Source organism: Harpia harpyja, chromosome 1 (genome assembly GCF_026419915.1).
Source record: "Harpia harpyja isolate bHarHar1 chromosome 1, bHarHar1 primary haplotype, whole genome shotgun sequence".
Classification (NCBI taxonomy): Eukaryota; Metazoa; Chordata; class Aves; order Accipitriformes; family Accipitridae; genus Harpia; species Harpia harpyja.
This window is the reverse complement of record NC_068940.1, coordinates 70,266,883-70,294,581: the sequence shown is the minus strand read 5'-3', so window position 1 is coordinate 70,294,581 and position 27,699 is coordinate 70,266,883. Positions and strand designations below refer to the sequence as shown.

General features: G+C 38.2%; 1 protein-coding gene across 2 annotated transcripts in view; it reads left to right on the top strand.

Annotated features, from left to right (window-relative positions):
• The window catches only part of CHN2 (chimerin 2), a 168,631-nt gene that overhangs the window by 55,682 nt on the left and 85,250 nt on the right, over nucleotides 1-27,699 (top strand). Inside the window, exons 2-3 of one of the 2 annotated variants that reach the window (XM_052799256.1) lie at nucleotides 13,367-13,405; nucleotides 20,758-20,813. In XM_052799256.1, coding sequence (XP_052655216.1) covers nucleotides 13,367-13,405; nucleotides 20,758-20,813 — 95 coding nt within the window. Of the gene's footprint in view, nucleotides 1-13,366; nucleotides 13,406-16,580; nucleotides 16,816-20,757; nucleotides 20,814-27,699 lie in introns of those variants that run through there. The other variant, XM_052799264.1, reaches the window with a different exon arrangement.

Here is a 27,699-nt window from a genome sequence, read left to right as displayed (position 1 = left end):
CTTAAGCAGGGAAGGATATGCTCAGGGTGAGCTGCAGTTTGCTTTTGAATAATTCACTCTTCAGTAGAAATGAGTTATTACAAAACCTTGATCCAGAATAATTTTATTGTTTATGTGATGTGTCACTTCAATAAAAATGTAACATAAATGTATTGAGGTTGTTTTTTCTCATGCTCGCAAAAGGAACTAAATCTCCACCATTTTTCTTAACATTTATAAGCAAGGCTTCCTAATGTAATAATAAATCAGCTGAAGTTATCCCTAGTGTGTTTGTGTGATGCTCCATGCTTCGTAAATTTTTTTGTTTAACACCATCTTCTTCTGTTTTCTAGCTGTCTTTGCATTGCATTCAGATGAAACTATTCTCTTAATAGTTAGGGGAGGATGCTGTGACTGGTACTTACGACTCTGACACGGATAGCCCTCCTGTTACCCTTTTGGTTTTCCATCCCTTTTCCTTTTATCTGTTGGATGCTTGCCGCACACTGTAATCATAAGCACTTTTAGGTCAGCAACTGCTGTGTTTTATTTTTAAACTGTACTTGTTAACAGTTGGACATAACACCAAACCTGATTTTGGGTTCCAAATGCTGCCATAATGGGAATATTTAATGATAATAAAATGCTTTGCTTCTTTCTCATTTGGAGTTCCACCTAATCTGACTATGCAACCAGCAGTTAGTAGGCAGATCTAAATGAAATATTATTATGCTATAAAACTGTTGATGCATAAGCATTTTTCCAACATTTGGTCTGTTAGGCAAAGTATATGCTGTAGAAGAAGCATTTATTGCTCGCTTGTAAAAATAGAATATAGTATTGGTAAGTTAGCTGGAAGCTTGTAGATATTCTAAAAAGATGACAAGGTAAGCTAAGCAGTAGAGCTAAGCTGAAATTGCTCTGGAGGTCTTTCTGAATAGCTGTCAGTTTTATGTTCTCCTAACACAATAAGGCACTCCCAGGAGGTGGGAGTCTCATGGGATAATTATTCTTCTGAGGTTTAGATTGGTTTTGCTATGCCTTTTCCACAGATGGGTAAGACTGTCTTATAATTATTCTCCTCTTTCAGTAGATTTTTCTAATGTAGAAATTAATAGAATTAATTTTGTATACATGCACTGTACTTATGTTTCCTAGCATATTAATGAATTTCAAGCAATATTGAATACTATCACATGGCAATAGTAAGTGGTCCAGTTAGCTTTTATCTTACAAATTGGATTAAAGTCTCACTGTGCTTGCCTTTGAGATGTGTTTCTTTTTAATATTCAGGTCTATTTTCTGCTGTCATAAGCAGGCATATTTACTCTCTCAGCCTGGTTTACCTTTAACTACCCTTGAAAATAACAAGCACAAGAAGTAAAAGTTTAAAATAAATGTATATTTTATAATTGTTGAATATTTTTGTAGTTCCTGGTGCACAAAGCTGACACAGTTGCTCACTATCTCTCTTTGAGCATCAAATAATGTTGATGAAATGAAGCAAAAACTTGGCAAAAACTGAGCTTCATTTGGGGTGGCTTGTAGGGCAGCACACTGTCTTAGTAATTAGTTACAAACCTTTGGTGTTGCCAATAAACCCGCAGACAACCAGCAACCTCAGCCTCTGGATTCTCAAGAAAATCTGTATTTTGGGAGGTTTAGCTTCTAGGATGATCTGACAAGCTCTGACAGGCTTTGCTGTATGATATAACAAACATATAGGAAAAGCAGGAAAATCTTTAAAATAAAAAGTTTCACATGGATTGGTGTCTTTACAAGATGAAATGTCCTTTCTAGCTCTGGTGGTGTTGGAGATGAGAGCATTAGCTCATCTTTTTACCCAGCTTTCCTGTCCCCCAAGATTAGAGCAGAACTGGGGAGCGATAGTTGTTACTATGACTTGCAGTTCTTGCTCAGCACCAACCCTTCCCCTTAGCTTAAAAAAATTGCATCATACTGCTTTGGAGATTTGCCAGATCTTTCCAAAGGAAAGGCTTGAATTTGTTTTGGTCTCCCCGCTCTGTGCTCCAGAGTAAGATTAGTCAGTTTTGAGTCTCTGAGCATGTAGACACAAGTTTGTTCTTTGCGAGTCAAAAAATACTTGAACGTGAACCTTGTTTAGTTAGATGAAGACCGGTACGTTATGACAGGAACAAAGCTCTCCTTAGTTTCATTACTTGGAAGCAATTGATGGAAAGCATCTTTTTTGTGTCCATAGCTATTGATCTGGCAGCGTACCGGTACCTCCATATATGTCCTGCGAGCTTAGACACAGGGACAAAACGGCTTCTGTAATTCTGCAGTGCATTTAGCTGGGTTTCATCGTCAAGGCTGCGATCATGTCCCGGCATTTAAAGTATTCTGACTCATTTGCTGTTTAAAGGGGGGACTGTGCTGGGTCATAAAGATCAGCTGTTAATTTTGGCCCACAGAAAAAAAATTAGGATATCTGACATCTAAACTTTATCATTTGGAGTATAAATCACAGTAGAAAGTGTACTTGCTTACTGATATTGTATTACATATTGGTTATTATTTAACTGCTGGAAGCTTATAGCAAATATATTTGCTACGCTTTTGATGAATATTGCTTCTTTTTCCTGTGCCTCTGACATGAAATATATTAAATATTATTGTGCAAAAACCATAGCCTTATTCATAATTAACTGACCTTACACAAAGTGTTTTAGTGGGATGAGTTAGAGGGTTTGTTCACAGTTGTGGCACCTGTGAGTATCTTTAAAAATAACTCCAAGGAAGAAGATATTTTTTTCTTGCTGTACTGATTTTATGATCAAAGATCTGATAGATGAGCTTTTAAGTACTGGCTTGACTGTCTTCTGAGTGTATCTGCAAGATAAGTGGGGTAAGAAACAAATTTTCTTTGTGATTTCTACAAGGGTGAAAAACAATTCCAGAAAAGTTACTGAGAAAAATTGTGCTTTCTCCTTCCTTTGTAATTTATTTATGTAAAAATAACCAGCCTATCTCTGATTATACAGAAGCAAAGTCCATTTTTACATGGGAATTACTGCTTTCACTGTATTTTATTTACTTATCACATACAAAGAAGCTTCCTGTGTTCTAAGACACTTAAATACAGTATTCTTGTGTAATGTGCATCTTTAAAATTTGCAAAGTAGGAAATCAGGATATTAGCTGGGCTGTAGTCACGTTTTCCTTTATACATTACAGGTGGCTAAATTCTGTCCTCCCACTCAATGTCACTGGAGGCACTCATATGTCTGTGCTATGAGCGCTGGTTTGGATTTGGTTTAATTTGATGATGAAAATGTTAGAGATACGGGGTTTGCCTCATATGACATGGCATTAACCAGTGTTTCTCTAGGGAAAATGCAGTCAGTGTTTCAAGTTGCAAAGCAGAATTGTCACCTGTGCCCAGGCACCGGGATATTTTGCACAGCCCTGTTGGTTAGTTTGATAAAACTTGTGGAAGACCTAAGTGTATTTTAAATTTTATAGTGTTTCATACAAGGTATTTTGCAAATATATGACACTATAAGAACTCATTATCAACTGTAAAAGTGCCAGGCTGTAGTAAAAAGCCCTTGGAAGAATTACAGACTTCCACAAGGCAATTAAAATTCCTCCTGAGTAAGGAAACAATACATAAACCATATTCTTCTGAGGGGAAATAGTCCATGATAGTTTTCTAGCAATTTTAAATACTGGTAGTAACTCTTTTATTGCTAAGATTGCAGGGAGGACAGTGTAGTTCCATAGACCTTTCTAAGACATAAGAATCTTGTCAGCATAAACATGTTATTATGGAACCAAATTTTAAGAAGATAACCATTTCTCTGTCATTTAGATCCAAATTAATAACTGCAGGAACAGCAGTACTGGGGAAGCTGTTAAATGGTGGGTGGCAGTATAATAGGAAAGACTTGTGAAGTGCTTGTCCATTTGTACAACATACTTGAAGAGAAGGTGGATGCCTCAGTAATAGCTGACATCATTGGTTAATCAAGACTATTTTTTTAAAAGAGATAAATTGAGGATCCAGAGACTAACTTCACATAAAATAATAATTCAGTTGGCCTTGAATGTAATTGACACACTTAGATAAAACTGTCCACCAAATTATGTAATTAAAAGAAAAATGTCATGTTTTTGTGACAGTGGAAGTACACAGGTACAGTATTGCTTCTTGCCCTAGGAGCCCTGATTATTCAGAGTTTTATCAGAGAGCTGTGGGAATGATTAATGTGCTTTGCAGGTGGGTGGTGTTTTTCCTGTTTTTCATGTTTTAATGTGTAGAAGCAAATGTTGCAGCAATACTACAGGACCTGTAAAGGAAGCCAAAGAAGGGTCTAATTATTTGCTAAACTTATTCTTCTGTAGGTCATTGTGCATGCTCTGGATGGCAGGTTAGTTCTCATCTCTGATGTCCAAGGCTTGAAACTGTGTTTAGGCTGCAGAGTTCGGTAAGGTCCCTAGTATGTGAGTAGCCCCTGTGCCGAGTACAACGCATTTTGTGGTCTTTGTAAAGTTACCAGTGTAAATTCTCTGAATCACATGGCTTTGCTGATTGAGATGAATTACTGGGTTTCCACTTGATTCCAAGTCTGCAGTTTTGACCTTTAAAATTACTTACATTTCTGTATCCAGAGAAGGGCAAATGCGGGGCTAGATGGGGAAGATGGAGGTGATCTCTGAAAAGCTGTTGAGCAGCCTCCACAGTCAATTGCTGGACTAGGACCACCTCATACCCTTGAATAGTCAAAAGCAAACACTTGCGCCCTTGCTTAGGGAGATGATAAAATGACAGATTTCAAAAAGAGTTACCAAAAGCAGTGATTTGGATTTTGCTAAAGGTTAATTAAGTTTTCAGGGAATGTGCTGGCTCCTTTGACAAGCCAGATAAACGGGCACCATGTCAATATATGAGTGCATTTCTGGAACAGGGAATGTGCTGACACTACTTCAACATAAATGCTCTAATTGAAATACTTAATGGTGACCCTTTTAATGCCATTTTTTTTTTGGCATTATTGCGGTTATTTCAGTCACATGCTTTTTCATACAAAGCCTGGACTGCTTTGCTGAGTCCAAGGATCATTGGCTGGAGGCGGGGGGGGCGGGGTGGAGGGATGGGGTGGGGGGCGGGGGCACAATTTAGGATGCAATAAGTAAATGACTGGAAATGCATTGCCACGTTCTGCACAGTGAAAAAATTACTTCAGCGGAGCTATTCTCATATATGCTAACTGATTATCTGGTCTTGATTTTTAGCCAGGAACTATCTGGTCATTAGTTAGAAGCTAAAGTATATCTGTGTAAGATAGGAGATGTGCTAATGTGATGTGATTTAACTTACGTCATCTGTTTATTCCTACCAAAGAAATGTCAATCTGTCAGGCAGAGCCCTGATTGTGCCATTTTAATGTCTTGATACCTCTGGTTTATAGATTAAAACATGAAAATGTGAAAATAACCGTGCTACATTTTAATTACACTGGCATTAGTGTTAAAATAGAGAATGGTAACAAGCATTGGGGCATAATTTTTAGTGACCAGATTAAATTTAATGGCAGCTATTAACTTAAACAGATTTTTGGCAATCAAGCATGAAGGAGATATTTTGTTATTTTTTTCATTGTCTGCCTTTCTAGTTTTTAGACACAAACCTTTAATAACTTGCATGAGGAAATCTTCATTGTTGCTCTGTGAACAAAATGTTTCAAAGCACCTAAATCATGGAGGCTCTTAAATGCCATCCAAGGTCAAATAGATTCAGTGTGATTCAGCATTAAAAAGGACCTACCTGCCTAAGATTAGGCAGTGTGAATATCCCTCTGCACTCTTAAATCTGTAGGAAATACTTAAAGCATTGGAAATATTTGCATCACCTTACTTAGACCCCTGTCAGGTTCTTGGATATGCTCTCTGGAAGAGCCTGTTTAATTTGATTTCTTGGGTCCCATGCAGTAGCCCTAAGTCTCCTGAAGAGACTTGTAAAACTAGAATTGTACAAATACCCTTCCCTTTTACACTTCTCCTATTGCTATTGAGAACTCTGCTTATTTCTTCTCTCCATTTCCAAATTTTCAATAATATTTTCAATGCTTTTAATTCTCTTTGAATCTGTGCAGAATAGAAAGGCATATTTTTTAATTAAATGGGATAGTGCTCCAACTGGATGGTCATAGCTGGCTGAACACCACTCACCAACTGCAGAACCTGGCTCCTTAAGCTTTTGTTCTACAAGTTTAGCTGTGAATTTAAATAATTCAAATCTCCTGTGATCTGTTGGAGTAGGTCCCTATTAATTCACTTATTTCACACTCGTATTTTATTTGATACTTGATAACTCTTCTAAATTATTAAATTTACCTATTTGCACAATCTTTGATCTGGGTTTTAGTAAAACAGACATGTGCGTTAAAATTTTCCGTGGACTGACCACCTATTAGTGGAAAAATACTGTTTTGAAATCTGAAGCAAAAGCAGGAGAGAGCACAATTTGGAAAGACTCTGATTTGTAGAATGGACTAAATAAGCTACCTTTACAGCAGTGGCTTCTAATAGCAAGTTTATGGTAGGCAAAAGCAGCATATACAAAATAGCTGTCAATTTATATTGTGGTTATTAAAAGCTTACTGTTTCAGTCTAATTGCTGTGCAAGAGGGAACTCCACCCCTTTTGTGAGCATTTTTTGACATTTTAAATTACACACTATTGCTGAATTTTTTTTTAAAAAGAGAATAGCGCAGTGGGAAGCACCCATCATCTGAATTAATATACCAATTATAAACTATGTTGCAAATAAACAATTTGATCATTTCTGTTTCTGTGCCTTATGCTGAAAGTTGAAGTGTCTCATTAAAACAGAAGCTGAAATCTCATTCCATATTTTAGCTGTCCATGTAGTGATGACAAGAAAGTTCAGCAACAAAGCTGGCAACTGCTGGCTCCTCCATGGGCAACTGTGTGTTCTGAATGAAACATTAAACAGAGCTTTTGACACGCTGAAATGTTTCAACAGCTACATCACTAATTATTAACTGCAAGAGAATTAATTTTGTTCTTCAAAGGAACAGTGACTTTTCAGGAGTTAAAGAGAGGTACTCTTTTGACAGTATGATTATTTGCAACTTAAAAAATAAGAATGTTCTTTCTCAAAGTGTAGTCAGATGTGCCTGCAAGGACAGTTGCTGTATGTAATAGTGGTAATCATAATGCCCAAAGGTATATGCCAAATGACAATCAAACATGGAAAAAAGTGCCTATTTAACATAGTTTGCAAAATGACTGCAATGTGAGATAGTTGTGTATGCATATATATTAATTGGTGAGAGGGTAAAATAAATGAAAATAGCCCTTCACCATCCACAAGATTAGCCATTGGGGTTCGGATAAGATGAAAATGAGCTTCTTTAATTCATAAGTTTTAAGCACAGAGTGGAAAGTAAATAACGCAGTTCTGTTTTACATGTTGAAAAAGAGCTGACCTTATCAAAGAAGCCCCCTTATTACTCTTTCACTTTAATCTCCATCCACCAATATATGCTGAGAACTGCCTAGCTGGAAAACAGCTTGGCAGAAAAGGACCAGGGGGTCCTGCTGGACACCAAGTTGAAAATGAGCAAGCAATGTGCCCTTCCCTTGAAGAAGGCTGATGGTATCCTGGGCTGCATTAGGAGGAGTGTTGCCAGCGAGTCAAGGGAGGTGATCGATCTTTCCTCTCTGCTCAGCACTGGTGAGGCAACACCTGGAGTCCCGTGTCCAGTGCTGGGCTGCCCAGTACAAGAGAGACATGGACATACTGGAGAGAGTCCTACAAAGGGCCACTAAGATGATGCAGGGATTGGAGCATCTCTCCTACAAGGAATGGCTGAGAGCTGGGACTGTTCAGCCTGGAGAAGAGAAGGCTCAGGGGGATCTTACCAAAGTGTATAAACACCTGAAGGGAGGGTGCCCAGAGGACAGAGCCAGACTCTTATCAGTGCTGCCCAGTGACAGGACCAATGGCAATGGGCACAAAAATGAAACACGGGAGGCTCTGTCTGAACATCAAGAAACACTTTTTCACTGTGAGGGTGATGGAGCACTGGCACAGGTTGCCCAGGGAGGTTGTGGAGTCTCCATCCTTGGAGATATTCAGAAGCTGTCTGGAGGTGGTCCTGGGCAACTGGCTTTAGGTAGCCCTGCTTGAGTAGGACCAGATGACCTGCAGAGGTGCTTTCCAGCCTCAACCGTTCTGTGATTCCGTGATGTCCATCCCCATTATAGTCAATTGTATAATACAATTCTGCCTGTATGAAGAAAAATCGAAGAAAAATATAAGAAAAATGTATGTGCCTAAAGAGATGAACAAACACTGTTCATCTTTTACATAGCCTTTTACTCAACAGTTATATGTTATTGTTATATATGCAATTACATATATAAAAATAAGAAAAATGTATTTAATAATATACACTAACTTAATGTTTTAGAAACAAAGCTATAAATATGAAAGTGTATATAGTAAAACTGTGAAAAATCTCTTTAAAGGAAATATACAGAAGGCATTAAAATACTAATAATTATTAGTCTTGGTCCTGAAAATAACAATAGAAGGTGAAAAAATTAGTAACTAGACTTGTTCATCCGGTGAATCATTTATCTGCACACTGCCAGTAAGCCAGTGGCTTCCAAACTGGCTCTTCTTCACACACAAGTGTCTTTTCTTGCACACGCAGGTCATAGTTTTAAAATTAGTTGTTACTGGAAAGGAAGTCTGAACTTCAGACAATGGTGGCAGAAAATCCAGGCTGAGGCAGTTCTTCCAAGGTGAACTGCAGAGTATTTTTTATAATCCTTTAGTAAGGACAAAGGCAAAAAAAATTTTTTCTCCTCTTTCTTAGTCGCTATGAAGAAATTAGCAAAGAATGATGGTCCTGCCTTGGTAGCTGTCCTGCTACTAGTGTGCATAACTCTTTACTACCATAGGAATCATTAATACTTCTTAGAATATCTAGAACTGGGCATGGTGTATAGCTACAGTATGGATATTTGTTACCATTCCCCTTATAATTAGAAATGCCACTTATAAGTCAGAAATATTTGATTCATGTGACATAATTTGTGATCTTTCCTGTAAAACAGAGTTTCCTCTTTCCAGTCCATTACCAGTCTTGGTAGTCAGAAGAATCAAAATTTTAGCTTAGTCGGTATCTTATTAGACCTGCTTTAGCTAGGTCAGTACTAGTGCTAGTAGCACAAAACCACAAGCATTGGCATTACATCATCATCTTCACAAAGTACAAGGAAGTAGTAAAAAGCAATTCAGTCATTCCAGTGACTTTCACAACTACATCCAGAAAGGTGTCACTGTTGGTACAGAGCCAGGCATGGCGAAGAACAAAGTTTGAAGTCCATGGATAACTTTACTTACTGTATAATTAATGTAAGCCCATTTCTCAGAAATTGCTTAAGAATAGTTCTGAGTAATGTATTAACCATTTACCACCCATTATTTACAGAAATACTGTCTTCTGTCTTCATGTTTCTTTAGAAAAAAAAATCTTACATAGTTTTGCTTTTTATCTGGCTGCTTAAAGCTTTGCCAACTTTTCAGTACTCCCTTTACTGTAGTCTTTTTACATTTATTCAGCTTTACAGGGCTCCGTTTTATTCCTAAGACACTTCTCATCCTCTCTACTCTGTGAAGAGTAAAGTAAATAAAGTAAAGAACTAACCTGCTTTTCCTTACTCCCACTTTCCAATTCCACAGTATCATTTTTGGTTTGACAATTTTCTCCAGTATCTTTCCATGTCAATTATGCATGCAGTGAGAAATCTTCTGGTAGCTGTAATATTCCCCAAGAGTTAGCATTCACCGTTCCTTTTGCCTTGGCATACAACTAACTTCTAGTTACTTTGTTAGGTCTAATAAATCTTAGCCCTCTCAACTGGTATGTTTCAAAGCTTTTAGTTAACAGTATTGCCTATAATATTATTTGTGGAAGTCTCTCATGCTTTTTGCCCATTCTAGTCTTTCCAGTGAGTACTCCTTAGGTTTTCTGGTTTTGCTAAGGTAGTTTCCGATACGTTATTGGTAAGACTCGAAATAATAAAAAAGACCTAAACTGGACATTCTGTAATTCTTTTACAGTGAGTCTCTCTAGACTCGGAAAGGTGTATCATAGCTGGCCACGGGACGTTTTGTTGAGCTTTTCAGAACCGACTCCGAGTTTCTCCTGTGACAACTGCTTTCAACCTTAGCTGGCTCAGTTTCTGAATTCAGACAAGGTGTCGCCGTCAAAAGTGTGAACCCTTCAAGAAAACAGCAATAGGAGAGACTCTGTCTTACCACCTAAGGGTACCTCAGTGAACCCCTTTTCCCATGCTGCCAATCACAGTTGTCATAGGCATTATGATCAAAGTTAGTATTGGGAATATCATTAAATGAGAGATCAATGTGGGGCATTTGTCATTTGTGCCAAGGCTGACTGATTGATTGATTTTTGCTAAGTGGCTCAAAACTGAGTTCTGTGGTCCTTGCTGAGACCATTACCCTGCGCAGAACTGAAGGCAGAAGCTGTGGGAATTGAGGTGTCACATAGTAACTGAGCCGACCACCCAAACTATTATTGGCAACTTCTGTGAACCTGCTGTATTAAGTCTAGTGATGGGGAGTGGTGCATCATTTAATGAGCAGAGCTACTTTATAATAAAAGAGGACTGCTAAAAAAAGAAGCAGAACAGAAATCTCAAAAAAGGGCAAATAGTAGTAATCCCGTCTGCTCAGGTAGGATTTGTCTCATTTGACCCCTGATTTAAGAAGGGCTGAAGTTTAGTCTAATCTAGTCATCCAGGGTGGGAGTCCTAAGACTCTATCATACAAGGAGGAGAGTCAGTGTTTTTCTCTGGTGACTCAGACGTGGTAATTGCTGTCCTGAGGCTAATTTCCACACCAACAGCCATGTAGAATGGCATCTTCGGCTGTACATGGGGGCCCAGTGGCCTCCTTCCACAAAGGGATCAAGAAGTCTATATCTGGGCTCTGTTAAATATCTCCCTGATCCTTAAGCATGACCTCTGTCTCCAGGTTGTATTTAAACTAATTGTTCTTTATTTCCCTACAAATGGATGCCATCAAATGTCATGCATGACAGCTTGAAACAGTGTTAATACTATCACCTGTATGGAGTTTTGTTCCCTGTGATTTAGGGATGTGTTATCAGCTGGAAGGATCACAGAAGATGTTGCCCTGCCTCGTAAGGGTGAATGTGGAGCTGGTGACCCGTGGTTTTCCTCCAACCATGCTGCCCTTAAGAATTATTTTAGCTATTGAGGAATGGTTCTGTCTGCTCTTTCCTGGGCTGACAGATTCATAACCGTGACAAATCTAACGTAATCATCGGGAGTTTTGTTTTATGACTATCTCCTGGATGATTGTTCTCTACCTAGGCTGCAGTGTTTCCACACCATCAGTCTGTCTCAAGCTAATGAAGCACTTTATGGCCACTTGTAGATCAGCTTTCACTGTTCAATTTACTGTGCTCTTTCTAATTAATTTGGAAGACTAAAGCACCAACTGGTACTCGTTGGTTTTTCATTGTTTTGCCCACTATCATTTCCTTTTCTGAAGTCACAAGTATAGATAATCAGTTATTTGCATTATCTCAATGTTTCTCCTACTGGAAAAATACATTAAGTGAACAAGCAAATTCAGAAATTCTCTTGCAGTAGTGCAGAAGTGTGACAGAAGAATTTAATACACAACATTATGGTGTTATGGTAAACTATATGTGGAGCAGCAGATGTATAGGAAAAAAAAGAGTAATATATTACCATTATAATGTGAGAGGAGAAAAAATTAGTCAGCTCTTGCATGAATAAATTTCACTGGTTTCATGAATAGCTTCATATAATTTAAAATAATCCTTCTGTATAATGAACTCACAAGCTAATTACTCTTGGATTGCCACAGCACGGTATAACTCTGACAGTCTGGGAGCATTTTGAATTTTGCCAAAGTTGTGAAGTGGATACAGTTGAAACTGGAATTGAATGGGTTTCCCGATCAATATATCTGCAAATTGTTGCAGGGTATTATTCAAGGCAGTAACTGCGATCATCGCTAGATTTATCCTTTTTTAAAACAATAGAGTTAAAGTGGCAGATGGTAGTTAATGATTAACATTCCTAGTAAACAAACTTTTGCAGGGATATATTTAAAGTGGTTGTGTGTATATAAATAGACAAGGAGGATGAGCTATGCGACTATAATTGAATTACATTAGCATAACTTAAGTAGAAGTTTAGTAAATACCAAACATGTTAATTAACTCGCACAGTATTAGGAGGTTAATGACATACCCCCTGTAAATGACTCTTCAAAGTGTTTGGCAACATGGCAGCTTAGAGCCAAACTAGTACCCAGTACCCCATCCTTTGTGGCTGGTGTATGGTGACTTACTTACCTCCTACCGCTCAAGCTTGGCCTCTGCTGGGATTTCTGGAGGTGGAAGCAACAGCCTTTCTTGCAGAGAGCTGGAAACCTCCCTGTGGCATGGGACCGGACACTGGCCGTGCCCTCCAGCTGCACCTGTCTGCCTCCCAGCCTGGAGAGCCCTTTGCTCGCTGGGCTCTTTACGCGGCAGGGGCTGGGTTAGCTCAGACTCTACAAACTTACACTTTTAAACAGAGAAGCTCTGCTCCCTCTGCCAAAAATTTGCCCAGCAGCATTGTATAACTCTTGCACTAACAGAAGATAGCAACTCTTTTTGAGCCCCTTCAATCGATAAGGGCAGTAATTGTCTGTTTCCAATTGCAGGTTTTGCAGTCTTTCCTTTTTCTAACTTTTTATTATTATTTTTGCTGATGCAGTTTCTGGAAAATAGGCCAATTACATATTCTAGTGGGTTCGGGAAGTGTAATTGAATCTCCTTGTTGGAACTGTCGGGTCTGTGTGTCAGCGTCCAGCCTGAGCTGTGCATCTTTTTAGCTAAAGCGTGTGTTATTCACTGATGCTCATTCGAAAATCTTAGTAGTGGGGTTAGAAGCCTGATTGAAAACCAGTAGTGATTTGTCGGTTTATTATGCCAAGTAAAGTAAATAATGTAGTTACCAGTCTAGTTAATTATTTTAAAAATACTGGTGAGTCAGGAAACTATATGCAAATTGGTAAGAAATTAATTCCTGCTATATTTGAATAATTTGGAGAAAGCACATTGGATCCACAAGTGGTTGAAATTTATATTCTTCTCTCACATAGGAAACTGTGCTGTAAATGAGCTAGCATCTCTCTTGGGAAAGAAATGTGAAATTTGCTGACAAGCTGAGGTCTCTTAGCAGAAAAATGCATGCTGACAGTTTGACCTAGTGGCCAATTGACTGATTTCTTTCCTCCTTTTTACTTCTATTTTAGATGCTGAAGAATACCAGCCTCCAATATGGAAATCATACTGTAAGTATACAAGAAATTTGAATAATCTTAGTGCGTTACCAAGGTGTCACTGTTAGGTCTTTTCCCTTTTTTGTTTAGAAAAAAGTCATAAGTGTACTAGGTGCTTGTAGAAATTACTGTATGGGACAGCAGCGAAACCTGAACTTTTTTGGTTCTCCATGGAGCAAGTGCAGCAGGGTTACAAGTGCCAGACTTTCTGGGTTGCCTTAGAAGTGTGCAAATCCTGGGTTTCATGGTTTCTCTGCTGAGATTTTCAGGAAGAATTCCAGAGGTAGAGGTTAATGCTTCATGTGTTTACTAAAGGTCAGGCTTGAGTATACTTGTCTTTTTATATGGGTCACGAAATCACTTTAAGATAATAATATTTTTGATCCTTCGCAATAGAAGCTGATTTTTGAAGTGGTGGTTTAGAAGTTGGAGACACCATTATCAGTTCTTTGAACCTTCCTGTCTGCCTTTAGAAAAATCATTTACATAGAGTGCAGTGCAGAAGTGCATATTTTATGCTCTTTTTGCTTTGTTCCAAATGTATTTGCTAATAAAGTAGCACAGATCTGAGACAAAATATTGGCTTTTAAAACCCTTATTAAAGATGGCCTTTAAATTTGATCTTTTTATTTTAAACCCTTACTGGAACTTTAATGAAACTGCAGCTTTGGATGCAGAGGTTTGGGGGTTTTTTGCTGTTTTCAGATACAGAACTATCCTAAGCAAAAGTCATCTCTTTTATTGTGGCAACTTCAAATTCAGTACAGTGCCATTACCAAAATGGAACTACAAAAAGACAAGCATCACGGTAGTTACGTGCATGTACATGTATAATTTTAAAGACTGGAATAAACTTGTTGACTTCACTTATATGCACATTAAACTACCTTGCTGACTTCAAAGACATCATCTCTATGTTACCTGAGAATGACATTCTGCCTCAGAATGGACTGGGATTTTTTCAACCAAAATTTGAGTATGCCATTAAATTACAAAAAATGCTTCTCAGAACACTGTTTTGTAGAGACTTATCTTTTTTTTTTTGTTACAGTATTTTCAATGTATAAGAAAAACCTCCTTAAAAGTCAGCAAGAGTGTATTGATGTGAATTGGACCATTCCAGCATACTTTGGTGTGTACTTGGAAATAAGCAGACACTTGAGTGGGTTTTTTTAGAAGAGGAACCTGGCTTACACAAAATCAATGGAAAAGCTCCCATTGACTCTGGCGAGACCAGGACTTGAAATGACAGATGTTTCCTTTTTTGCAGGAAGTTTTCATTAAAAAGTCAGGGAGAAAGCACATGCCTTTACTTACCTTCTCTTAGTTGCCCCACTGGTGCAGCGGACAAATCACTGCATGCAGTGAAAAAGTTTGGTTATGTTTGCATGATAGCTTACACATAATCCAAGAAAACTTTTTTTAAAAGTAAAAAAACCCAGAATGAACTAATAGAATATGAATATATAATTTCCTATTCAGATATATGTAGGATGCCAATATTGTGGTAATGACAAAGTCAGGGCCTCAGCATCTGAAACCCATGCATGAATGACCATGGAAAAAGTTACACAGCTCCAAAATGCAGAAAATAGTTTAAGGTTACCGAGATTTACTGCTGACACTGCTTAGCCATAGACATACGTTTTTCATAGCAATGTTAGGTAGTATATGCTTCTTTACTCTTCTGGAAAAATCCCAGTCTGGTAAATTAATTATAGAGGTTATGTCCAATGACAGCTTTAGTCTATGATGCAATCTACTGTCCTGTCTCATCACAGTTTTAACTTAGCGTATGTATTTCACTCTTAGCAGTTTGTGTTTGCTGCCTATTTAACAAATATTTTCAGTGTATTTTAGCTAGTAAATTTTAAAGTTTGCTAGCATACTATTAAGATACTTTGCATGCAGTTTTGATTTCTTTTCTAAGTCCTGGATAAATTCAGGTGCACTGTGTTGCATTTCATTGATATCATGATCAAGGCTTCAATCCTTGTAGCTTCTCAACAGAGGCAGATTTTCCTGTTTATGCAGGCAAATTATTCAAATAAACAGTATTGCACATATCCATGGGCAAATGCCGATCCAAGTGTAACAGCTTTCAGAATCTAAGCCTTACTCTTTTAATGTACAAGCTTGTTTCAGCTCTGTTTGGAAAAGATGGATACTTCTAATGCAGGGGATCCTCACTTATGAAAAATTGTTAGAAGGTAGGTTTCACAGATTACAAGGTTTTTCAGACTTCTTCTGATAGCCCTAGGACACAGAGAATAAAAGAAATGGCAGGAATAATTTTGTATTACCAGGAAGGGACTTGAGGAAAAAATCCAGAAAGTTACTAGCAGCCAGCAGTCTCCAGGCAGTGGATTTGATTGCATTTATACCCAAGTAACAGATCAACAAATAAATATCCTGTAACAGATTTCTTTTTGTAGTCTGCTGTATGTTAGGTATGTTATACAAAGTGGCATTTTGCCTTTTTACCATCACTGAGGTAGGAAAGAAAGGAAGATAAGAATCACAGACATGTGGGTTGGCAGGGACTTCTGGGGTGAGCTGATGCGGCTTCCCACTCAAAGCACGACTATTGTCGGCTCTAGAGCAGAGCAGCCATGGCTTTATCTAGCCAAGTCCTGAAAACCTTCAGGGATGGAGCCTCTGCCACCTTTGTGGGTAACCTGCTCCACTGCTGCACTGCCCTCTTAGAGCAGAACCAGTGATGGTACCTGCTTCATGTGACAAGTAGGCAATTGTTTGACTGCTGAAACAGCATAGTCATTTTTGACTTCCAGCTACAGCACGTACGTGCTTGAGTTTTGAAGAGATGTAAAACCACTCTTCTTCTCCTTTTACCACTCTTGAGATTGGCATGTGCTAAGCAAGTCTAATGTCAATGCCACTTCTATGTTTATTTGCATTATTTAAGATCAGTACACTGGTGTGAAGCAATGTGGCAAGGCGCAGAGCATCAGCTGATGCCATGCTTCAGCTCCTCACAAAGTTTCCCTGCCTTCTGCCCTTCATCAAATAATAAGCACAGTGTCTGAGACTCAGTTTTGTTAGAAATTAAGGCTTTATTTCAGCCAGGCAGTTAAGTTCCTAATTAAGCATGTGAGAAATCCCGCAGAAATAGGACAGCTCGTATTGTTCAAGCTCAGCACGTGGATAAATGCCTGACTGAGACGAGACCGAGGAGGTAAAACTAAGGAACTCTATGAAACATTCTCAGAGAGAAGGCAGTATGTTTCTTTGCTGCTTTATAAAAGCAATTATAGGAATTTTTCCTCTCCGCTGGAGCATCAATGAGCACTAGTCGTAGGTGAGTTAAGAGTTAACAGAGAAAGCTTGAGTTCCTGACACACTGCAGAATGAAAAAAGTATGAAGAAACTGGTGATAGTCCTTCTTCCCTGGCAGAAAAGGAGTAAGTGTTGATTTTTGCATGCCATCACTTTGTTTCTTAGATCAGTTTTTGGAATTAGACAGTTCTTTCTAAAATATATTGTAGAATTTCCCTCTTTCATCCCCTGAGAGAAGACTTGTCCTTTAGCAGGAACAAAAGAGAGATGTATATTCTGACTAGTTTACATCTCAAAGAAATGTTCCCCTAGAAATTCAATAATAAATTAAAGTTTTGTTAACTTTATAAGTTCCTGGGTGATTCTGATACTATGAATGCTGGCAAACTATCTGAATTATGAAACTGATGAACATGTTCAAGGGCTGATTAAAAGCTACTGCATTTTTCTATTGCAGTGCTGCATTTTGGTCTAATATTTAGTGTGTATTATTACTATGCATTTCATTTGCATCTGATGCTGAACAAAAAGCTACTCCCAGTCTGATGCTGTTCTCTAAGCAGTAATAATACATTTTCTTTTTGCATGCAGTTGACTTCTTAGAAGGTTAATTTTCTCAGGGCTAAAATAATAATAATGCATCATTATGTTCAAGTGTCATCTTTTTTATGATCACAGGGGGTTTGTCTTTAACCTGCCTGTCAGTTCTAAATGCTGGAATAGACTGGGTCAGATGTCGATCACTGCAAATAAGTGTGGTTTTCTATTATTTCAGTTAACCATATCCTTATACATTGGATTCTGTTTTAAGATTTTCAGAGGTGGGGTGGGGAAAATGAGGCAGAAAGGCAAGGCTTGTTTGTCATTCAAGCAAGTAAGTGACGGGCATGTGCTTTCTGAACTTCTGATCATCTCCTGGACTCTGCTGGGGTCTCAGCAATGTCAGCCATTGCGTAAGTGCCCAGCACTTTGGAAAAAGTATATAATGAAATCGGGCAGAGCTGCAGGATGTTCAGCACTTCTGAAAATGAGGTCACTTAATGAGGTGTCTATGCTCATTGGAACTTAGCTGTAGGGCACATTTTTCTCAAGTCACCGTAGCCATAATAGTGCACTTGTATTCATAGCCTGTTAGCAGGCTTTCATATAGCAATCATTTGAAGCAGAAACAGGAGAGAACCTTTCTAGAGAAGAACACAGCTTTTGGTAGAGTCACACTTGCTTTGCTCCTTAATACCTTAGTCTGTGAGATACTGCCTTTTCCTAGTTTTTCACTTAACTGCACTTTCACTGGTGTTTTACCTCCTCCACCCTTGCCAGCTGTGTGCCTGTCTGTCTCTTCTCTGTTGGTTGTCTCCCATTGAACTGCTTGGCGACTCTTACCACGATGCCATTAGTGGTTCTCAGTCCTTTCTTTCCGTTCCCAATCTGTCTTCTCTCCCTCCATCTAATGCTTCTGCATCTCTCTCCAGTAGTTCCACTGGATTGTCTTTCTGTCAGTTTAATGTATTTCAATTTAAAGCTAATATGGCCAAATCTGAATTCTTTATCTTTCCCAGGAAACGATTTCCCATTCATGATGTTTTCTGTGATTACCGCCATTCACAATCTGAATCATGCTTGTTACTTGGGGCCATTTTCTCATCCTGCACATTTAAGGCAGCATATAATCTATTATTATTATTATTATTATTATTATTATTATTATTACTATTACTATTATTATTATTATTTTAATTCTTATATTTATTTGTATAGTAATACTCTTACTACATTTTCCTTTAATGTCTTTCTAAATCAGATATCTTTCTCAGTTCAGATTATTGTGCAGATTAATTACCCGTGCCTCTCTGAGAATGACAGCAACCTTTTCCAGTCTATTCAAAATACAGTTGTTAAAATGATTTGTCTTCCTTGCATTCATCATGAATCCCTGCACTGATTCATCCCACTGCATCCTATCAGCATCCAGTTTTTTGTGTTTGCTTTCAAGTCATTCATATATCTGCCCTCTCCTGTTAGTCATTCCTTCCTTTGTTTTGTGAAATGCTGACTCTTCTCCCCACCCTGGCTTCTTTAGTGCTATCAGCCTCAGAGATCCTTTTGGTCATTTCAGAGAGCTCTTTGCTTTTCTCATTTCTTATAAATGTAGCACATCACAAGATAGGCTTCCTGAGTGTTCTTCAGACCAACTTGTTTTGCACTGCAGCTATCAAGGTTATCTTAGAAACAGCCCCACTAGCTTAATTTGCTATGTCAGTTAATATTTAACAGGTTTAATTATTGAAAAATAGGATTTTTATGAAGTATAATTTTCAATTAAAATTGAAATGGATAAGTTGGGGAAATAGATCTTTTACTTTAAATGGGATGCAATCATATTCTTGCAATATTTTGAATCCTTAGAGTTCCTTCTCTCTACTGGAAATGTATGGGGAAAGAAAAAAGTTACTATTTTCCTCTTGGATATGTTTAGTATTAAGCAGTAGGTACTTGCTGAATCAGTGGTTATGCTGATTTCAGACATTCAGAAATGGACACTAAAATCATGATATCGGGCTCCAGAATAATCAGAGTTTTAAAAAACAATCCGTGATTTTGAAGCAAAATTTTCATGCTTTGCTTGGCAATTCTTTTGGATACACAACTCATTTGATCACAAAAGAGTAAAAGGAAGGCTTTGAATCTCAGTCACACAATTGCAAGAGGTAAGAAAGACCACAAGTTATCATGAATCTTGTGCAAAAGTAGTGGGAGATCTGGCAGTGCTGACTGATGCAGGTAAAATCCGAAGCCTTGGTACAAATTCAGAGCTGGATCACATCTGTATGCATTAAAACTGATAGGGAATATAAGAAATCATAAACTCTCTTTCTGTGCCCCTCCAAGGAACCAGGGATGAAGGTGGGGTTGGGAAAAGGAGAGGTTATGGTTTTTTCCACTTTGACATTAGCAGAGAACAGAAGCCCCCAAAGCTTTCACATCCCCTGAGTGACAAACTTGGGTGCAAGCTGAGGACTCCCCCACTTCTCAGATTTCATTGTTCCTAGCCCCATTTAAAGAGAAGGTGCAGAACATGGGAGAAGGTGCTGAAGAGTAACACCATTTCAATTCACTTTCTGCAACAGGGCTTCTGTGTTTATATCAGACCTACAGGCATTTATATTCCTCCCATAATCTACCACCTTTCGGGGCATAATTCTGAGCTTCACAAGCATTATGAAGACCCCTGTCCTAGAAACTTGGTCTTTTAAAAAAATTCATAGACACGACATGATCTTTCCAAATACAAGAAGGTCAGCATACAGAAGGCCTTTCTCGAGGGAGGCAATCCAAACCTCTGGGATTTTTACTGGAGTTACGGAGAGACAGTCTGTCTGCACTGGAATTGATTACTGTCATTGCATGTCAGCTTCTTCTCATGACTCTGGAGTGGAAAGGAAGGAGACGATCTCATTAAATACATGCAGTGAAGAGGCTGGGGGCCAGGGTTCAGCGACTATCCCTAGCCTCAGGTCTCTCTCCTCCAGCCCTCGGAAGATTTGCAAAATTGATCCAGGGCCATTTGAATAGGGTGTAATTGCTCTGAAAAGAATGTTTGCTTGCTCGTCAGTAAATGCCAGCAAATCTTGAAATAAGTTATGAGATTGTGGTGAACCCTTTCAAACATGCTGAACTTTTTCTTGGCCTATCCAAAAAATCACTGGTGTTACTGGTAAGCAGTCTGTTCTTGAGTGTTGCAGCATGGTATATGCAAAAGAGAGATTTTATCCTGAAATACACCTAATAAATCTTTCTAGCTAGTATTCCCTTGTATGGAAATGTAATAACAAGTACAAAAGGAGATAATACTTCTAAAAGTTAAACCAATGATCACTTTAGTTAGTTTGCAGGTCACCAACCGATTTTCATATAAATGACTTAGATACACTGAAATACCTTCATTTGCTGTCCTTTTCTTTACATTTGCATTTTTCTCTGCAGCCTCTGGCTAAAAAGACTCATCTGAATAAAAGTTTGTGTATGTTGCCATCTTTTAATGATCTGTACATTTTTGTGTTTGACAGTGTATCAATTGCAACAAGAGGCACCACGTCCCAAGAGAATCATCTGTCCTCGGGAGGTCAGTTCTTTTGCTCTACCTTGTTATATCTGAATTGTCAGCAGCATATATTACCAAAAAAATCTTTTGTATAGTCTGTGGGTAGTATTTGCTTTAATTTTTCTAAGCCATTATTTTATATAATCATTTTTCTTAAGGTTGATTTATTAAAGCAGATTAATATTTGCCAATTAGGCATGGAGGCCTCATTCTACCACTAGGAGCCCCCTCATTAGACAAATGCTCATTAATCATCACTTAGTGTGCTTTTCTGTATACTACCTAAGGTTTTGTGTTTCCTTGTCAAAGTGAAGTTGTATTTTCTTCCTGCATCTGTATATTAACATCTGTGTGGTATGTTTCAACACGATACATGTAGCTCCAGTTAGTTGAATGCATTCTGCCAAGGATTATGTTCAAGTTAAAATACTGAAGCGATAGCTGAAGAGCTTAGTTCTGTCACAGAAACTTTCAAGATTATAGGATATTTAGAAATCCATAGGGCTGCAGGTGTGGCTGAGTCATCTTGTCTCCCTGTTTTCTTTTTCTGTATTTCTCCAATTCTACTTAGTTAAATATGTCAGTTCCTCAACCTGCATGGCACAATAGTAATGGAAAACATATGTAGATGTCTCTGCTCAATCAGTAAAACTGTGATAGCTTTATCTTCTATAATGGCAGGGACAAATTTTGTGCAGACAGACATGTAATACTAGTAATAGAAATACTAAACGCACGAAGTGATTGCATGAGGTATAAAAGATGATGTGAAAGAAGACAGAAACTGTAGTTCATCAGCATGATATATAGCTCTACTCTCAAACATCATCCTGAGCTCTAACCTGCTTCCCACACTGCGTACCCGTTGAAGTAGAGCCCTAGCACAGCATCTGTCAAGTATTAACAGATACAGTCTCAAAACAGTTTTGCATGGGGCAGGAGGTTTTCTACTAAGGCACAGGTAGTTGCCCAGGGTCATGAAGAAGATCCATTGCGAAGCCAGGAATTGAATCCAGTTTTCCTGAGTTCAGCCAGCACCTTAACTAAAAGACCATTGCATTTTTCTCTCAAGTGCCATCTACCAGTTGTTTCAGGGCAGGGAGAGCAGGGTCTCGGCCTCACACTGAAAGTCTTCAAGCCTTGTCAGTTCAGGATGATCCCAAGACATATACACAGGATGCCAAGAAGGGCAAGCAAAACACCAGAGTGGGCGAACCCTTGTGTCATCCTTTCTCACTGTCAAAGACAAGGCTTGGGGAGAAGGAGCACGCTGTAGCCCTGGGGGACTTCAGCGCACGTGTGCTGAAGCGTTTTAACGAGACCTTCCTCTCCAAAATTCTCATGCAAAACAAATGACAGGTAGGTCTCTGTGGCTGGTATTCTCTGAAGGAGAGGACATTAAGGTTTTTACTAAATGAATATCATATATCAGGTGTTAAACTAGTAGTGGTATAGTTGAAAATAGTTAAGGTAAACCATTTATTTACTTCCAGTGCAGCCTTAGAGGAATTTCTCATTTTGTGTGAGATAATAGTTTATCTAAGGTGTTTTGGGGTTTTCTTGATTCTAGTTTGACTTCAGTGTAATCTCATGATTGTATGGGCTTGCCTCACTGAAGATGGTGTCTTATTAATCCTAAATTTCTGTCAGTTACATAGAAAGATCTCAACATCTAATTTTGTGTTATGTATGTGAAAATATATTAATTGGTAATATGATAGTTATGTAGTATGCAACGTGATGCTCATCCAACATCCGGAGAGCAGGTGTCAGCAGGACATGTGACTGACAGGGAAAAGATTTATCTCTCTGTGTGCATATCATAGGAACTGGACTTCGTTGAGGGTGTTCACTTGTATAATTTAGGATTGAAACTGCTTCAGACAAATGTAAAAATTGCAAACAATTTTAAATCCTTCATGCTTACTGGAAGATGTCTTTCATTCATAATTGCCAAATTCTGCACTGTTCGCAAGGAAATTGAAGCATCTGCTGCAAACAAAATCTCTAACACATGAACTTGTGAAGGGCTGGAGGTTTTTTTTTCTCTCACCACTTGGCATTTTCATCATTCCTCCCTCTTTTCCATTGCCATCTTCCACATTCCCTGCATTCATTTGCTCTTCCATTACCTCTCTGTTACTCCATAGTCACAGGGGTTTAGCCTCAGATCTCTGCAGTTCTACCATCTGATTTGTGTGGATTTCTTGATTAACTATACTGTGGAGACAGAAATCACCTCTCCTGATACACAAACCACCATACTAAAAGCTGAGACTGTAAATAAAACGTGAACATTTATATCTTTGTGTCTTTGAGCTTTGCTATCATGATTTTCCTTTTCTTTTTTTTTTGCCTGCATAAATATCTTGTCAGCGAAAGCAGGTCATTCCTGCAATGGGAATCATATTGAATGAACTGTTAGGGCTTCAGGTATCTAACGGCTTTTAATTAATCACCACTGGCAGTGGGACTAGTGTGAATACCCTACCTTCCCAATAACATTGGATTTCTGCCAATATCCTCATTTGTAATCATATTCCTTCCAGCAATGTTTTAATGATTTATCTTTTAAATAGAAAAAGCTTCGTTTAAAAGCACCATTCAGGTAGAGGAGCAGCTTTTAAATATTGTGCAAGTGTGATGATAGGCACCAAAGAATCAGATTTGTGTTGTGAGGAAGTCATATTATAAAGTGTCTTTTAGGTTTATTCTACAGAAGTGCTATAAAAAATGACATTCTCAGAAAATAATCCAAGCATTCAACTTCCTGGTTTTATTTGAAAGTAACATTTTAAATAATTCTTAATTTTAAGAAATATTTCAGGAGTAGACTATTCAAAGTTAAAATATCTTTTAAAGAAATGGAGGCTTCAACAAATTAAGAGAATTAAGCAAGGATGGTGACATTATTTGGGAATATTTTTGGTTAAACAATAAGCTTGTTATAAACTTCCTTTGAAGGGGGAGTGAGTCTTACCCATGAGGTTTTGGATTACTTGTGTAGAGATACTCATACCTGGTTTTTTTTTCTGTTCCAAGAAAGCCTTAACTACTGACAGCAATTTTTCAGGCTGGTGAGTTTGTCTGCATTAGATCTTGCATATTCCTAACAGTGCCTTGGCCAAGCCAGTATCAGCAACAGTGAGAAACTCATCTAAATTTCCCTAGTGTAGACAAAGCCTTAGAGCCCTAACTTATATTATTATGTAGAAAAATGGCAGTTAATTGCCTTCCTCGTCATTCTGAATTCCAAATAGGTTGTGTCAGAAGCAGTAGAAATTATTGTCTCTGCCTTTAAAGCATCAAAATTATGGTTTCTTGATTAAAAGGAAATATGATTACAAAAGGGAGACTTTTCCTGAAAAAAAAAATATGCCTTTTTGTTTAAGTGATTGTAAGAGACTAAAATAATGATGGCATATTCAGACTGTACCACTGAGAGTCTTTCACTCTAACCATCCGGAGGGTCAGGAACTGTTTTGACCCTCTGGGTATCCATTACCCAGATTTATCAAAACAAGTGTATAGATAGTGGCATTATATAGAGCATAACTGTTGAAATGGTCACTAGCAGGTTTGTAATGATATTGCCATCTTGTACATTACTAGCAGAGAATATACAGGATCATTGCACATCTCCAAAACTGAACCGCTGCAAATTATTCTTTACTTGGTTATCCTCAAAGTTTCTTCTGAAGCATGGGATTCAAGCTAAGAACAATGCAATTAGCAGAGTATCATTTAAACAACAGCAATATTGAAAAGTGCTTTAAAAAATGCTGGTTACTTTTGTCAGTCCTTCTTTCAGGGACAAAAATGTTTTATATGTAAGAAAAAGCTTGTGATTAGGTAAGCTTGAGCAAAGTTGTTAAAATTTAAGCCTTAGTAAGATGTTTGCGGAGTATATCTGACTGGATAATAAGTATTTGATCATTGCCATAAGACTTCCATGAATTCCCTTATTCTGCTCACTTAGTGACCTTTACAAGCTGAATATTTCCTCCTTCTCTCTGCCCTCATCTTTCTAAGAACAATGTCTATACTGTGTAAAGTACTAGAGACCTGTAATGGGCATTGAAATTGGCCATAAAATTGGTGGTAAATAATGGGAGTAAATGGAAATCTTCATGGCACTTGTTCAAATCACTCTACTGCAAAAAGTCAGACACTACCACGAGAAGGTGTCAGTCCTGAGAGCTTATCTAAGATGATTCAGAATATTATATTATCTTTTCCTTAGAAGGAAACCTCGGAACACACACAGTGACACACCAAGAGACCCCATTAACCAGCAATTAAGTGCAAATGAGCAGAATTGTTCTGAAACCTATTTTCATTAACGAAAACGTTTGCACATATAAGACTTAATGGAGCCTATATCTTCAAATTCTTATAATATTGCTGCTGCTTTAATAGTGTTTTTATAATCCTGTCTTTATCACAGAAACAAAAAGAAACGAGGACACAGCAGTAGTCTGTGGCTTGCAAATGAAGCTGAAGAGCAATTTTGAATAGACATTGACAAAAGGGGGAAAGTTCTTCAGCTGAAATCCCTAGCAAAAGTAGAAAGCCTGGCTGCACTGGAGGGGGCTGAAAACAGTTGAAGGCCAGGAAGGGTCTTTGGTTAAATTGGTGCAGAGGACCTGTGGAATGTTGAAATGTATTGTATCCAGCATCCCTCTAAACTGGCCACATGCAGGTTTTCCTATTAGGTTTAAAAGGTGGGTTTACACCCAATGTCATTTTTCTGTGGTATCTCCACAGTGAATTTTGTCCCACAGAATGCCTGTGATTTGCAGCAGTGGATGAAAGAAAGGAGGGAGGCTGGAATACTGCTTGCCCAAAATTCACTTGTATTCATCACATCAGAGAATGTTGCCAATTTTTTTTCCAGGGCACCTTAAGGACTGACAGGAAATCTCACCTCTCGTAGAGTCCATGAAGTCTCACCCCGCTACAGTAGTAGGGTGGTGGAGCACGCAGACGAAGGCACATCATCCTCATTTTAACACTCCATTGACTACTGAACGGAGGAGAAAGCTTTCTAATTATTCTGCAGACACGATAGTAAATATTTCATTTAAGTAGTTACAGCTAAACAAAACTAGAAGAGGTTTGTCTGTTCCACTTGAATTTCATCAAGTTTGATTTACTAATGTTTTAGGTTAGGATTTGCAAATTAGATTGGTCTTCATTGTCGTCAGAGGAAAACAGTATGAACCAGTTGGTGCGTTTATTGATCACTATGAAATGGAAAAGTTAAAGCCATCTTTTTGGAAGACAAGATGGCAACTTCTGACTAAGGAGCACAAACTGTATGTAGGTGTCTTTATGAACTGATGAACTTGCTAATTATCCCTCTGGCTTTGCTTGAAAGCTTCTTTGGGAATTTTCACCCTCCTCTACATTTTCCCTTGGAAGTGGGTGATGTGTGTGTCTGTGTTTGTGATTTTGCTGTTCTCCTAATTTTTTATTTCCTTTTATCCTTGTTATTTATCAGTCTTTTCATCTAGTTCTTTTTATTGTGACATGATGTCGAATGTAAGTAGTTTTCAAGCCAAAATAAATAAAGCCTGTTTCATATCTCAACCTAGATAAAGTTTATCAATAAGCTTATGTGTAGGTAAAAATGCTATGTGCTTGTATAGATTTACATATCTGTTCCAATTTAGGCCGGTATCCCTTGTGTCTGGTTAAATAATATGTAGAAGGGGGTCTCGCTCTCTGCTCTCTGACTGGTACTTTGTAAGGTGCCTGGTGTCTTCTTTCAAGATTCAGGATGAGAAACACATAATATTGAGCAGTTGATGAATTTGTATTTCCTAATATGAATAGTTACAGAAACTTTACACATCTGTTTATCTTGCTTCCTATACTTCCTATACATGTATGTATATAGCTACACACACAGAATGACCAAATCATCCAGTTACACGTCTTTTTGGAACACCGAAGAGAAGTCGGCATGAACATGGTGGAGTTTGTATGGTTTTCAAACAAGGACTCCTGAATTTCAGGGTTCAGAATGAAAATTCAGAAGGTTTGCAGTGTAGGTTTCTATTTATCTTTTGTTTCCAAAATATTTGCATATCTGTTTGAAATACCATCACAACTAACTGAAATGTACTGACACATTTTAACTGCACTGTACAAATTAGTGAGAGTGTGTGTGAGAGAGATGATTGTTATATCCATAAATAGTTATCAAAATGTTCAGCTTTGTTGAAATGAAAGCATCTGTAAGTTACCCTATTGTTCATCATTTGGGAAATAAATATTCTCCTACATAGTGTTCTGCAGAGGAGCTAATAGGATCTCCACCTTTTCCAGACTCAGGAAAATAGCTAGCACTATCTAAGCTCCCTTATTCCTATTCAGACTTTGCAGATAGCCTGACTTAAGAGAAACATCTGGGGTTCCCAAGTACAGAGCAGAAGTATTCATAAAATCAACAACAGGAGATAAACTGAATTAATACTATTATTCCTCCTTGGATTTTTGCTTTCATCCTTCCCCTGTCCCCACCCAGAGATGTTCTCCCAGTGTAATGAAGTGGCAGTGCATCTCACACCCCACGATGTTACGCAGGGGCTTGTCTAAGGTCCCCTCCTCATTTTCCACCTACCCCATCCACTCTCAGTTCTGATGGGCTGTTTCCTGATTTTCCTTCCATACCTCCAGCCTATACTCGAGTTTATTACCAGTCTCCAGCAGATTGGTTATAAATGTTCGTTTGGCACTTCACAAGCGCATTCATTAGGCACCTTGCTGAAGGGCTACATGTTTACATCAAATAACAGCAGTGAGTTGGTTAGAAAGCATGGCTTTTGGGGATGCATTGGAGTAGGTGACATAACACCAATAGGTTTGTGCAGATGTACTGTGGACTGTTGTGGCACGTGTC